The 15,798-nt window shown below is 41.3% G+C and overlaps 1 protein-coding gene across 1 annotated transcript in view; it reads right to left on the bottom strand.

Annotated features, from left to right (window-relative positions):
- RALGAPA2 (Ral GTPase activating protein catalytic subunit alpha 2) overlaps positions 1-15,798 on the bottom strand; it is a 334,819-nt gene that overhangs the window by 215,255 nt on the left and 103,766 nt on the right. Inside the window, exon 14 of the mRNA XM_044918716.1 lies at positions 11,931-12,042. Coding sequence (XP_044774651.1) covers positions 11,931-12,042 — 112 coding nt within the window. The remainder of the gene's footprint in view (positions 1-11,930; positions 12,043-15,798) is intronic.

Raw genomic sequence — 15,798 nt, 5'->3', positions numbered from 1 at the left:
GGGAGAGGGAGAAGCAGGCTCCCCACTGAGCAGGGAGCCGGACGTGGGGCTCGATCCCAGGACCCCAGGATCATGACCCGAGCCGAAGGCAGCCGCTCAACCGACTGAGCCACCCAGGCGCCCCAAAGCTAGAGTGATTTTATCATTTATTCTTACTAAGACCTTATTACATATGTTCATTATGACTAAAATGCCATCTTCTGTTTATTCCATTTTACACTCCTGTTTTCAAAATGAGTTGGAGGGCATTACCATAAAGTGCATATACACAATAAAATTAATAAAGAGTAGATCAAAGAGAATCTCAGCAGAGTAAGAGGAGAAAGGAGAGACTGGTAATGCTACCAGTGCTCAGCCTCACGTCTGGTTACAGCACTAGCTTCAGGTTAAAAGCAGAATTTTCGTGTAGTAGAAGATGCCCTGTACTGGGAATCTTGCATTGGCTTCATGTTAATGACTAATTATAAAACAAGGACAGAACACAGACTTCTTGCAGCTTATTAAATTCATCTGAGCGGGGGAGGAGCAAGATGGCGGAGAAGTAGGAGACCTAAATTTCGTCTGGTCACAGGAATTCAGCTACACAGGGATCAAACCATTCTGAACACCTACAAACTCAACAGGAGATCGAAGAAAAGAATAGCAACAACTCTCTGAACAGAAAAGCGACCACTTTCTGGAAGGTAGGACCTGCGGAGAAGTGAATCCGAGGCGATATTCGGGAGCATAGATGGCGGGGAGGGGGCCTCCATTGGCCGCTTTTGGCAAGTGATAGAGCAGCAGAACATAAAATCGGAAATTTTAGAAGTCGGCTCCACTGAGGGATGTCGTTCCAGTGGCTAGGCAGGGGGTGGAACCCTCACGGGGACAGTGTAGTCTCAGGACCCTCAGGGTCACAGAAAGACCAGGGGTGCCTCAGTGTGGCAGAGCCCCTAGGTATTGGAGCGGGGAAGCCGGCTGCAGAGACGGAGCTGAGGCGCGGGCTCTCACTTGGGATTGCCATAAACCGTGATCTGCAGCACAGTTGGGCCACTGCTCTTCCAGCAGGGACCCAACAAGCAGCAGATCCTGGGAGACTCTCCTTCCTCCCCTGGGAGGAGCGGCACGGGAGCGCACCGCAGGGATCTGCTGGGTTTGCAGATTCCACACAGGGTCGGGGGCCAGAGATAGAAACGCTCGATCACAGGCCGGGTGAGCATGGAGTGCGGCGGGAGACCGGGGAGACGGGAGTGATTGACTGCTTTTCTCTGGGGGCGCACTGAGGAGTGGAGCCCCAAGCTCTCAGCTCCTCTGGGGTGGAGACTGGGAGGCCACCATTTTCACTCTCGGCCTCCAAAGCTGTATGGAAAGCTTGCAGGGAACAAAAGCTCCCGAGAGCAAACCCGAGCAGATTACTTAGCCCAGGAATTGCAGGGCAATTCCGCCTCCGGCAAAGACATTTGGGAACCATGGCAACAGGCCCCGCCCCCAGAAGATCAGCAAGAACAGAAAGCCAAGACCAAGTTTACCGATCAATGAGAATGGCAGAACTCCAGCGCTAGGGGAATACTGCACATAGAATTCATGGCTTTTTTTCCATGATTCTTTAGTCTTTCAAAGTTAATTTTTTTTTTTTGAATTTTTCTTTTTCCCTTTTTCAACCAACATCTTATCAATCCCTTTTTTTAAAAATCTTTTTTATTTTTCATTTTTAGAGTCATATTCTATCAATTCATAGTAGTTAACCTTATTTTTGGTGTGTGTATATATATATATATATATACATACAAGTTGTTCTCTCCTTAAAATTGGGGGATACAGTTTCTTCTAACAGACCAAAATATACCCTAAATCTCTAGTATATAGCTTTGTTCTAGTCTCCTGCCTGATCTCATTTGCTCCCCCATTTTTTTTAAGTCCTCTTCTTCCTTTTTCAAACGAACTTCTTATCTAATCAATTCCTTTTATAAAATCTTTTATAATTTTCATCTTTACACTCATATTCCATCCCTTCATCGTATTAACCTTTATTTTTGTACATATATAAGTTTTTCTTTCTTTAAAATTTTGGGAGGTGCTTTCTTCTCACAGACCAAATTATGCCCCAAATCTAGTGTGTGGCACTGATCTATGCACCAGCCTGATCATATTTGATCATATTCTGTTTTTTTTTTTGTTTGTTTGTTTTTACCTTTTTCTTTTTCTTTTTTCTTTCTTTCCCTTTCTTTTCCCCCAGTTTCAGGTCTCTTCTGACTTGTTTAGTGTATATTTTCTGGGGACATTGTTACCCTGTTAGCATTTTGTTCTCTCATTCATCTATTTTCCTCTGGACAAAATGACAAGACTGAAAATATCAACTCAACAAAAAAAACAAGAGGCAGTACTGACTGCCAGGGACCTAATCAATACAGACATTTGTAAGAATTCGGAACTAGAGTTCAGAATGATGATTTTAAAGATACTAGCTGGGCTTGAAAAAGGCATGGAAGTTATTAGAGAAACCCTTTCTAGAGAAATAAAAGAACTAAAATCTAACCAAGTCGAAATCAAAAAGGCTATTAATGAGGTGCAATCAAAAATGGAGGCTCTAACTGCTAGGATCAATGAGGCAGAAGAGAGAATCAGTGATATAGAAGACCAAATGATGGAAAATAAAGAAGCTGAGAAAAAGAGAGATAAACAACTACTGGATCACGAAGGCAGAATTCGAGAGTTAAGTGATACCATAAGATGAAACAATATTAGAATAATTGGGATCCCAGAAGAAGAAGAAAGAGAGAGAGGGGCAGAAGGTATACTGGAGCAAATTATAGCAGAGAAATTCCCTAACTGGGGGAAGGAAACAGGCATCAAAATTCAGGAGGCACAAAGAACCCCCTCAAAATCAATAAAAATAGGTCAATACCCCGACATCTAATAGTAAAACTTACGAGTCTGAGAGACAAAGAGAAAATCCTGAAAGCAGCTCCGGACAAGAGGTCTGTAACCTACAATAGTAGAAACATTAGATTGGCAACAGACCTATCCACAGAGACCTGGCGGGCCAGAAAGGACTGGCATGGTATATTCAGAGCACTAAATGAGAAAAATATGCAGCCAAGAATACTATATCCAGCTAGGCTGTCATTGAAAATTGAAGGAGAGATCAAAAGCTTCCAGGACAAACAAAAACTAAAGGAATTTGCAAACACAAAACCAGCCCTACAGGAAATCTTGAAAGGGGTCCTCTAAGCAACGAGAGAGCCTAAAAGTACATATGCCAGAAAAGAACACAGACAATACACAGTTAACAGTCCCACCTTACAGGCAATACAATGGCACTAAATTCCTATCTTTCAATAGTTACCCTGAATGTAAATGGGCTAAATGCCCCAATCAAAAGACACAGGCTATCAGATTGGATAAAAAACAAGACCCATCAATATGCTGTCTGCAAGAGACTCATTTTAGACCCAAAGACACCCCCAGATTGAAAGTGAGGGGGTGGAAAACCATTTACCATGATAATGGACACCAAAAGAAAGCTGGGGTGGCAATCCTTATATCAGACAAATTAGATTTTAAACCAAAGACTGTAATAGATGAGGAAGGACACTATATCCTACTTAAAGGGTCTATCCCACAAGAAGATCTAACAATTGTAAGTATCTATGCCCCTAACATGGGAGCAGCCAATTGTATAAGCCAATTAATAACAAAAGCAAAGAAACACATCGACAACAATACAATAATAGTGGGGGACTTTAACAACCCCCTCATCAAATGGACAGATCATCTAAGCAAAAGATCAACAAGGAAATAAAGACTTTAAATGATACACTGGACCAAATGGACTTCACAGATATATTCAGAACATACCATCCCAAAGCAACAGAATACACATTCTTCTCTAGTGCCCATGGAACATTCTCCAGAATAGATCACATCCTAGGTCACAAATCAGGTCTCAACCGGTACCAAAAGACTGGGATCATTCCCTGCATATTTTCAGACCACAGTGCTTGGAAACTAGATCTCAATCACAAGAGGAAAGTCTAAAAGAACTCAAGTACATGGAGGCTAAAGAGCATCCTACTAAAGAATGAATGGGTCAACCAGGAAATTAAAGAAGAATTAAAAACATTCATGGAAACCAATGAAAATGAAAACACAACTGTTCAAAATCTTTGGGATGGAGCAAAGGCAGTCCTTAGAGGAAAGTATATAGCAATTCAAGCCTTTCTCAAGAAACAAGAAAGGTCTCAAATACACAACCTAACCCCACACCTAAAGGAGCTGGAGAAAGAACAGCAAATAAAGCCTAAACCCAGCAGGAGAAGAGAAATAATAAAGATCAGAGCAGAAATCATTGAAATAGAAACCAAAAGAACAGTAGAACAGATCCACGAAACTAGGAATTGGGTTCTTTGAAAGAATGAACAAGATTGATAAACCCCTGGCCAGACTTATTAAAAAGAAGAGAAATGACCCAAATAAATAAAATTATGAAAGAGGAGAGATCACAACCAACACCAAAGAAATACAAACAATTATAAGAACATATTTTGAGCAACTGTATGCCAGCAAATTAGATAATCTGGAAAAAATGGAGGCATTCCTAGAGATGTATTAACTACCAAAACTGAACCAGGAAGAAATAGAAAACCTGAACAGACCTATAACCACTAAGGAAATTGAAAGAGTCATCAAAAATCCCCCAACAAACAAAAGCCCAGGGCCAGATGGCTTCCCAGGGGAATTCTACCAAACATTTCAAGAAGAATTAATACCTATTCTTCTGAAACTGTTCCAAAAAATAGAAATGGAAGGAAAACTTCCAAACTTGTTTTATGAGGCCACCATTACCTTGATCCCAAAACCAGACAAAGTCCCCATCATAAGGAGAATTACAGACCAATATCCTTGATGAACATGGATGCAAAAATTCTCACCAAAATATTAGCCAATAGGATACAACAGTGCGTTAAAAGGATTATTCACCACGACCAAGTGGGATTTATCCCTGGGCTGCAAGGTTGGTTCAACATCTGCAAATCAAAGCGAAACAATACATTAATAAAAGAAAGAACAAGAACCATATGATCCTCTCAATAGATGCAGAAAGAGCATTTGACAAAGTACAGCATCCTTTCTTGATCAAAACTCTTCAGAGTATAGGCATAGAGGGTACATACCTCAATATCATAAAAGCCATCTATGAAAAATCCACAGCGAATATCATTCTCAATGGGGAAAAACTGAGAGATATCCCCCTAAGCTCAGGAACACCGCAGGTATGTCCACTATCACCACTGCTATTCAGCATAGTATTAGAAGTCCTAGCCACAGCAATCACACAACAAAAAGAAATAAAAGGCATCCAAATTGGCAAAGAAGAAGTCAAACTCTCACCCTTTGCAGATGATATGATACTTTATGTGGAAAACCCAAAAGACTCCACCCCAAAACTGCTAGAACTCATAGAGGAAGTCAGTCAAGTGGCAGGATATAAAATCAATGCACAGAAGTCAGTGGCATTCCTATACACCAACAACAAGACAAAAAAAAGAGAAATTAAGGAGTCGATCCTATTTACAACTGCACCCAAAACCATAAGATACCTAGGAATAAATCTAACCTAAGAGGCAAAGAATCTGTACTCAGAAAACTATAAATACTCATGAAAGAAACTGAGGAAGACACAAAGAAATGGAAAAACGTTCTATGCTCATGGATTGGAAGAACAAATATGGTGAAGATGTCAACGTTACCTAGAGCAATCTACACATTCAATGCAATCCCCATCAAAATACCATCCACTTTTTTCAAAGAAATGGAACAAGTAATCCTAAAATTTGTATGGAAGCAGTAAAGACCCCAAATAGCCAGAGGAATGTTGAAAAAGAAAAGCAAAGCTGGCGGCATCACAATTCTGAACTTCAAGCTCTATTACAAAGCTGTCATCATCAAGACAGTATGGTACTGGCACAAAAACAGACACATAGATCAATGGAACAGAATAGAGAGCCCAGAAATGGATCCTCAACTTTATGGTCAACTCATCTTTGACAAAGCAGGAATGAATGTCCAATGGAAAAAAGTCTCTTCAACAAATGGTGTTGGGAAAATTGGACAGCCACTTGCAGAAAAATGAAACTGGACCATTTCCTTACACCACATACAAAAATAGACTCAAAATGGTTGAAAGACCTCAATGTGAGACAGGAGTCCATCAAAATCCTAAAGGAGAACACAGGCAGCAACCTCTTCGACCTCAGCCGCAGCAACTTCTTCCTAGAAACATCGCCAAAGGCAAGGGAAGCAAGGGCAAGAAGGAGCTACTGGGACTTCATCAAGATAAAAAGCTTTTGCACACAAAAGAAACAGTCAACAAAACCAAAAGACAACTGACAGAATGGGAGAAGATATTTGCAAATGACATATCAGATAAAGGGCTAGTATCCAAAATCTATAAAGAACTTCTTAAACTCAACACCCAAAGAACAAATGATCCAATCAAGAAATGGGCAGAAGACATGAACAGACATTTTTCCAAAGAAGACATCCAAATGGCCAACAGACACATGAAAAAGTGCTCAACATCATTCGGCATCAGGGAAATCCAAATCAAAACCTCAATGAGATACCACCTCACATCAGTCAGAATGGCTAAAATTAACAAGTCAGGAACGACAGATGTTGGCGGGGATGCGGAGAAAGGGGAACCCTCCTACACTACTGGTGAGAATGCAAGCTGGTACAGCCACTCTGGAAAACAGTATGGAGGTTCCTCAAAAAGTTGAAAATAGAGCTACCATACGATCCAGCAATTGCACTACTGGGTATTTACCCCAAAGATACAAATGTAGTGATCCGAAGGGGTACGTGCATACAGATGTTTATAGCAGCAATGTCCACAATAGCCAAACTATGGAAAGAGCCAAGATGTCCATCGACAGATGAATGGATAAAGAAGATGTAGTATAATGGAATATTATGCAGCCATCAAAAGGAATGAGATCTTGCCATTTGCATCGACGTGGATGGAACTGGAGGGTGTTATGCTGAGTGAAATAAGTCAATCACAGAAAGACATGTATCATATGACCTCACTGATATGAGGAATTCTTAATCTCAGGAAACAAACTGAGGGTTGCTGGAGTGGAGGGTGGGGTGGGAGGGATGGGGTGGCTGGGTGATAGACATTGGGGAGGGTATGTGCTATGGTGAGTGCTGTGAATTGTGCAAGACTGTTGAATCACAGACCGGTACCTTTGAAACAAATAATACATTATATGTTAAAAAAAAAAAAAGAAAAAGAAGAAGAAGAAGAAGACAGCAGGAAGGGAAGAATGAAGGGGGAAATCAGAGGGGGAGACGGACCATGAGAGACTATGGACTCTGAGAAACAAACTGAGGGTTCAAGAGGGGAGGGGGTGGGGGGATGGGTTAGCACGGTGATGGGTATTAAAGAGGGCATGTACTGCATGAAGCACTGGGTGTTATATGCAAACAATGAATCATGGAACAGTACATCGAAAACTAATGATGTAATGTATGGTGATTAACATAATAATAAAAAAAATAAATAAAAGTAAAAAGCAACAGAGAAGAGAACTGGCCACAGATAGGAGTCCACATGGAAAGTTCTTTGGGATGAGCCTTGGTCTGCTTTAAATAAAAGTTGAAGATACAAACCATCAAAAATAAATAAATAAATAAACAAATAAATAAATAAATTTCATCTTAGCAAATCTCACAAACATGTGCCAGACCTGGCGAATCATCATCATCATCATAAATCACAGCTAACAATATCTGAACCCAGCGCAAAACTGTGCAGCCTCCTGTGCGGGGGAGGGGTGGCACATCTGCGCAAGAAGGCAGGCTGCTCCCTAAGCAAGTTACCCTTGTCTAGGAAGAGGGAAACAGGGAGCCCTGGTCTCGGGGTTCTGTCACTAATGTGGTTTGTGAGCTGGGCTATTTACTTGGCTTTTCTGGAGTCATTTCTGGTCAAAAGTAAAAAGTGAATAAGAACATCTCCAAACTTCCTCCAGCACTGAAATTCAAATACATCTTGACAAACAAGCTGTATAAAAAAAATACAACCGTTCATAAACCACTCCTTTTCTTACACCTGTTTCCTAACCAACCACTTGCTGCATTCCTCTACTCACCACACTTAGGGGACTATATAATTTAAGTACTGTAATTAGAAGGACCACAGTCCAGGTTTCCTGATTTACTTTCAGAGCTTCAAGCATAAGGTCCTATTTAACACTGATAAGAGATTAAAATATCACTTATGGCAAACACCATCTGGTAAATATCTAAATAAAACCTAACTATCATTTAAAGAAAATTTGCCAACCCAAGTTATCTACTGAGAGAAGAAACTAAACACTAGAGGAAAAATTCAAAAAAGATAAAAGGACAATGGCAACTCAAAATTTCCTGTCCCCTTTAATAGTTTCCTTATTCAAATTTTTAAAAATCAAGCCTGGCAATTGTAGACAGTCTACGTGAACAAACAAATAATAATGTGATGGCACGTTTAATTTTAATATGGAATTAAGATGATGCCTACTTGGTTGCCTGGCAGGGCTGTCCAGACCTTTCACATTTTTCTCTCCCCCTTGGATCCCACAAAAGAGCTTGGGAGGTCAACAGATGATCATAAATCCCAGATGAACCCACTCTGATTCTTATGACAACCCTGCAAAGTCAGAAGGAATCCTTTCCTGATTGTGACAGATTAGGGAAGAGACTCAGGAAGGTGAAGTGATTTGCTCAAGGCTACACAGCCAGGAAGTACCAGAGCTGAGATCAGAACCCAGAATTTGTCTACCTCCAAAAAGCTCATCCTCTCTCCACTATTTTATGTTGCTTCTTAATTTAAGCATTCTTCTTGATCCATCTAACCATTTCCAAAATAATAACGATGACATCAAAATCATTAATAATCATGGACTTAAAACTAATTTTCAAGATCTGACAAGATTCTCCATTAAAAGGGGATCTTTTCTCCCCAACCAAAATTAATCAAACAAACCAAAAAATACAACTTCAGAATAGATTCTTGCTTAATTCAGTGACAAGTTCTTGCTCCAACTGCAACACATCCCATAAAAGCATGGCCAGACAACTGGTGAGGAATGAGGCCCAAGCACCCACTAGCCTGAGCCTCGCTTCAGTCCACTTCACTTGGCAGCCCCAGGCCCATCAGGGCAGGGAGACTGAGAAGGTGCCGACAGTGAAACTCTCCAGGAGAGTCAGAGCCAAGTAAGCAGAGTGTCTGTGCTTTGGGCGGGAAGCAAAGCAAGTGTTCAGTACCACCCTTGCGGCAAGGCTGGACACACACAAAATGATGTGTAGACCACTTCATGTATCTAATAACTAGGCAAGGCAATCAGAGTAAGAGTGATTATACTATTCAGGAGGCAAGTGAGTACATGCTTCTCATATATTTTTCATCAAGCCAAGATCATTTGATCATATTAAATTATTAAAAATTAATATGAACAATTGGGTTCTCTTGTGTTACAAAGGGAATATATAACCTTATTTAAAGAACTAGTTTCTCCTTGCGTCACCCTCCATTTCCTACCTGTATTCTAGATATGCTCTTAGTATATATCCTCTAAAACCACCTTCAAGTCAGCTGAGGGGGGAAGTTGGCAATTGCCTACAACCGTCACTTCTAGCTCATGATCCACCATACTATTTTCCACCAAATTACTCAAAGCAGGCCCATCTATTGTACTGTCTCTATTGTATAGACTGTTACACTTTTACAGAGTTCTTTCACACTGTTCTCTTTCAGAAATGCTCCATAAATTCTGTGCATCCCATAAATACTAGTGCTTTCTAGAGCAATGTTGCAATAGGCTACCACCCTCAAGACCCTTTAAAACTTCTACTTCCTATGTTATCATCTGCTTCCTCTTCTCTTCCCCTCAGGGTGATGTCAGACTACTCAGGTTCTTAACCCTTCCCACCATGTGAGACGTAAGAGATACAGCCATCTCTTTGGTTCTCTGCTCCCACCTAGGGCCAGCCCAGTCCCGCTCACCTTATCCAAGACTTTACTTCTTTAGTTCTCCTCTCTCTCCCCCAGGCTATACTCACTGGACCCCTCTCACTGCAAGCAAAAAGACTTTAAAACCACCCATGTTAAACTCTGACTTCCATTCATGCTACCCATTCAGGTAGCCCCTCTTTTCCTCCTCTCTTCCACCTCTGCAAAGCCTTAACTATACTTTCTACCTCTACTGCCCAACTCTCATTTTCTCCTCCATCCACTCCAAGTGGGCCTCATTCCCCTAGAATATTCTCAACCAGTGACATCTTGTCAAAAAAAAAAAATGTCAACTGGCCATTCTCCTCTTCCCCAATCCTTGTTTCCAGGTGTCCAGACACATGCTCCTCTAGTTTCCCTCCCAGCTCCCTGGCCACCCTTTCTGAGCATCTTTGGATGGTTCCTCTCCTCCACCAACCATGGAGATGGCCCTCTCCTCTTTAGGACACAAAATCTCTCCAGGGTGATCCCATCCAGTCCGGTGGCTTCAACACATAGCCCAACATACTAATGACTCTTACATTTTTATTTCTAGCCTGAACCATTCCCTCACCTTATCCCCATTCCCATGCTTCCATTTTCCTTTTACTTCCTCAAATCTACCTGGCACTCCACCAAGAACATCAGCTCCTATTGTCTTCCTAATTTCTACCAACCTCAAGCAAGTCAAAAGAGGAAGTAAATGGCAGAGAGGTGGGAAGGCCTAAAGGAAGCCAAGCACTAACTCTAAAGAATAGATTACAACCTCGGCATCAGGGAAATCCAAATCAAAACCTCAATGAGATACCACCTCACACAGAATGGCTAAAATTAACAAGTTAGGAAACAACAGATGTGGGCGGGGATGTGGAGAAAGGGGAACCCTCCTACACTACTGGTGGGAATGCAAGCTGGTACAGCCACTCTGGAAAACAGTATGGAGGTTCCTCAAAAAGTTGAAAATAGAGCTACCATACAATCCAGCAATTGCACTACTGGGTATTTACCCCAAAGATACAAATGTAGTGATCTGAAGGGGTACGTGCACCCTGATGTTTATAGCAGCAATGTCCACAATAGCCAAACTATGGAAAGAGCCAAGATGTCCATCGACAGATGAATGGATAAAGAAGATGTAGTATATATATACAATAGAATATTACGCAGCCATCAAAAAAAAAAAAACCCTGAAATCTTGCCCTTTGCAACAACATGGATGGAACTAGAGGGTATTATGCTAAGCGAAATAAGTCAATCACAGAAAGACATGTATCATATGATCTCACTGATAAGAGGAGTTCTTAATCTCAGGAAACAAACTTTGAGGGTTGCTGGAGTGGTGGGGGGTGGGAGGGATGGGGTGGCTGGGTGACAGACATTGGGAAGGGTATGTGATATGGTGAGTGCTGTGAATTGTGGAAGACTGATGAATCACAGACCGATACCTCTGAAACAAATAGTACATTATATGTTAAAAAAAAAAAAAAAGAATATAGTAGGAAGGGAAAAATGAAGGGGGGGAAATCGGAGGGGGAGATGAACCATGAGAGACTATGGACTCTGAGAAACAAACTGAGGGTTCTAGAGGGGAGAGGGGTGGGGGGATGGGTTAGCCTGGTGATGGGTATTAAAGAGGGCACGTTCTGCATGAAGCACTGGGTGTTATACGCAAACAATGAATCATGGAACACTACATCAAAAATTAATGATGTAATGTATGGTGATTAACATAACGTAATAAAATAAAATAAATAGATTACAACCTTTAAGAAAAAGCTAAAAAAAAAATTAACAATGAAATTTCTAGAAATTTAGAGTTTAATTTTACTCTCAAAATTCTCAATGATTAAAACTATTTTGCTGTAAAATCTGATTCATTTCTTGCATTTGCAGTGTTTTAATAAAAAAGACTTACCCTGAACAGTAACCCTGCCAAGCTCTGGGCAAACAAGTCTTTTATTTGTTTATCCTTTGGCTTCTGCATGATAGCTTCTGTTATCCTGAGTAGTATTTGCAACATCTGTTCCCTGGGCCACCCAAAATAAAAACTCACATTAATCACATTTCCAAAGCACTTTAATTTATAGGTATAAGAAATTCTCTTAAGAATTCAGCAACAATGATAATCATGTATTACTCAAAAGTATTAATAATCTGAATGCCAATTACACAATGAATACCATATTTTATCAAAATAAACCTTCTTACATTACAAAAGTTCTAAAAATATGTGATCTACACACACATCAATAGGCAGGATAAAACAGGTATCATCCTAGCCTAATTTTATCCCCTTCTAACAGGGAGGCAAGACTGTTTCTCCAACTATACCAATCCCTTAAAAGTGCTCAGTGAATAGTTGTGCCCATTTGAACTTAATGCAGCATCCTTTAATTTTCCCATCCATTATTTTACTTAACCTGTGAGGTCTCCCCATCTATCTTTGTGGTAGGAAATAAAACAGACATTCTGGTCCTCATTCTGGAGAGATACACAGTCAGTATCATACTATGACTGAAATCCAGAGGAACTTGCAGGTAGGGGGGTTTGGAAAAGTCACCTTTGGTCACTTTGAGGCATGGAGTTTTGTGCCTGGAAGGTGCTGGGTCTGCAAGAGGGCACTGAAGACACAAAATAACACCACTAATTATGTAAACAGCAGTAAGTTCTTCAGAACAGCCAAAGGGCATTTTTCTTTCTCACAGCTAAGTTACAGTCTTCATATCAGTGTTTGCTTACTTTTCCTTTTCTTGAATTCCATGCAAACCAAGAACACGTATCTTTTGTATATAAGGAAGGTCTGTTTGTTTTGAGGGGAACCACACCTTTTAACTTCTCCTTCGAGGTCTTATCCACTAACTGTTCATTCATCTTTATAACTTTCTCCTTGGCCTACATGCTCATTAATGATAAGATCGGGAACTGGACAAAGTCATCCAGTCCAGGTCAGATAATGAGATCTCCAAATCACAGTTCCTTTATATTTTTCTTGTACTTCCACATATTGAGACAGTATTTTCTCTTAACAATGATATGGAATCTCATTAAGCTTCTCATGGTACAATGACCTCTAAAAACAGGGTTTCCTGCCCTATTTGTAGCTGACCCCATTTGATTTTCATCCCCGGGTTATCTGTTGGCAACATCTAGAACTTTGTTCTAGTTGTTTGCTTGTGCTATACACTGTCTATGGGTTCTGGAAGCATGGAGTAAGAAGAGCTCTCGTCATGGGAGATTGGGTGCATGCATCTGGAACAGACAGCTTAGAGGAGGATGAGGGAAGAAATGGCACAGAGCAGGGGACAGCATGTCTCTCACCATATTCAGGGTACCCAGGTCCCTGTCACAGACCCCAGCATCACCACTGCCTGCTCACATTTATGTGATGCTTAAGACAACAAAAAATAATCCTTTCCACATGCATGGTTACCTACCCATCTTATGAACATGATGAGAACAGAAAGCATAATAATTTTCACATAAAACCTCAAACAAGTAATACATGTTAAAAAAAAAAAAAAAAGAAGATAGCAGGAAGGGAAAAATGAAGGGGGGGAAATTGGAGGGGGAGACGAACCGTGAAAGACTATGGACTCTGAGAAACAAACTGACGGTTCTAGAGAGGAGGGGGGTGGGGGGATGGGTTAGCCTGGTGATGGGTATTAAAGAGGGCATGTACTGAATGGAGCACTGGGTGTTATACGCAAACAATGAATCATGGAACACTACATCAAAAACTAATGATGTAATGTATGGTGATTAACATAACATAATAAAAAAAAAAAGGAAAAAAAACCAAACCTCAGTCATGGGAACTGCTATCAAAAAATGCAAACCTGGGAGCACCTGGGTGGCTCAGTGGGTTGAGCATCTGCCTCTTGGTTTCGGCTCAGGTCATGATCTTGGGGTCATGGGGTGGAGCCCTGCATCCGGCTCTGCACTCGGCAGGGAGTCTGCTTAAGATTCTCTTTCTCTCCCTCTGCCCCTCCCCCGACTCACACATTCTCTCTCTCAAATAAATAAATAAACTTAAAAAAAAATGCAAACCTGACCAAAGCAATGACTGACAAAGACACAGGGTTAATTTAATTTCTGAACCTATGAAAGCTTGGCAAGCCATGAAATTCCCACACAGTCTTCTGGAAGAAAATGAGGTGTAAAGATCATTTCCAGTTTGGAAAAATCTTTCCTAACACTGTTGACTCCAGCTTGTTTCTTTGCATTTTGTGAAATACTGACTTTCGGTCCCTCCTCCTCACAAAAGAACTGCTCCAGATTGTAAAACTTCCATGGGAACATAGGAAATTATGCGTGTGTGCTGTCCCTGCACTGAGGAACAGGTTTCCTACACTCTTTACTACTGACGTTGTCCCCATCTTCTCACACAGGTGGTACTGTTAACCATTCACACAACACTGCTGCTCACTATTTCAGGACTGCTTCTTAGCACTTCTCTGGCTACAGCCCTAGTGTAAGCTGCCATCAGCTATGGCCCCTGACTTTGTCTACTCCTCCCTCTCCCCTGCACTGTCTCTCCTCCAGAAGCAGTCAGAGAAATCTCTGGAAACATAAACTGGACTGTGTCACACTCTTGCACACACACAGAGGAGTAGCCAATGTCCCTCCTGTGGCCGGCAAGGCCCCACTCAACCTGGCTCTGGTTGGTCCCTGTCACATCCCCTCCCACCCTCCCTCTCCTTCTGTCTGCTCCACTACACTGGCCTAGAACACACCACACTTGGTACCTGCGTTCCTCCCATGGGAAGCTCTATGCTCAGACCTCCCGCTGGCCTCTCCCTCCCTGTCCTCAGGGTGCTGCTTACAAAGTCTTCCTGGACACCTGTAGAAAAACATTCCCTCACCCTCCACTCTGTCCCCTTTCCCAGCTTTACTGTGCTTATACCACTGAAACTGCTACATTCCTTCTGTCTCTCAGTCTATGAGGATGGAAACCTCACAAGGGCAGAACTCTGTCTAGTTCACCTTATATCCTCACAGCAGGAGCTTAGTAGTTATATACTGGATGAAAGAAGGGAGAAAGGGAATTCAGGGATTGTCCAACACCAAAATGCATAGGAAATTCTGCTAGGGAAACAGGCCACATCCCTTTCTATGTGCTACTGACTATTTTTTGGTATTTTCGTCTATTTCTATAACTTGCTTTTTCTTAATACTTTAACCTGGAAATTTCTGAATTATTAAAGAATAGAAAAGATTTGCTTAATTTTATCTTAGAATTTTCACCAAAAAAGATTACCAAAACGATCAAAATACTACTGATACAAAGGTAAACTGAATTCATAGTTTTCAAAGAAAAAACGCATCAAAAATACTATTGCTATACTATCGAGGAGATGTTTCTGCTGTGAGCATACCAGTATTTCTCATTACTTTCAATGTTACGTCTGACACAGCATTTAACTTTGTTTAAATCATATTGTTCATCACAGTAATATTTCCAGTCTGAGAAAGATGACCCTGGAATTTATGCCTTAAAATAATCATTTTGATTCCTGTGGTTTCTGTACCAGTGAACTTGCTACCTGACCGGATTCCTTTAGGCCCACCCTCCCTTCACCAGAGAAAGAAAAAGGCTGGACTCCACAGCCTCAGGGGCCCCTGCAAGCTCAGTCCTGTCTCATTTCCATGCTTTCCACCAGGTGCACACAGAGCTTTCCAAAGCCCCCTTAGTGCTGACGCAAGGACATTCAGAAAAAGCATCCAGAACACAGGCTTGGTAACGAGGCCCCACCAAGGATTTCCATGAGGGAAGTGGCCACTGG

Source organism: Neomonachus schauinslandi, chromosome 10, assembly GCF_002201575.2.
Source record: "Neomonachus schauinslandi chromosome 10, ASM220157v2, whole genome shotgun sequence".
Lineage (NCBI taxonomy): Eukaryota > Metazoa > Chordata > Mammalia > Carnivora > Phocidae > Neomonachus > Neomonachus schauinslandi.
Note: the sequence above shows the minus strand (reverse complement) of the source record. Positions and strands in the feature narration are given on the sequence as shown.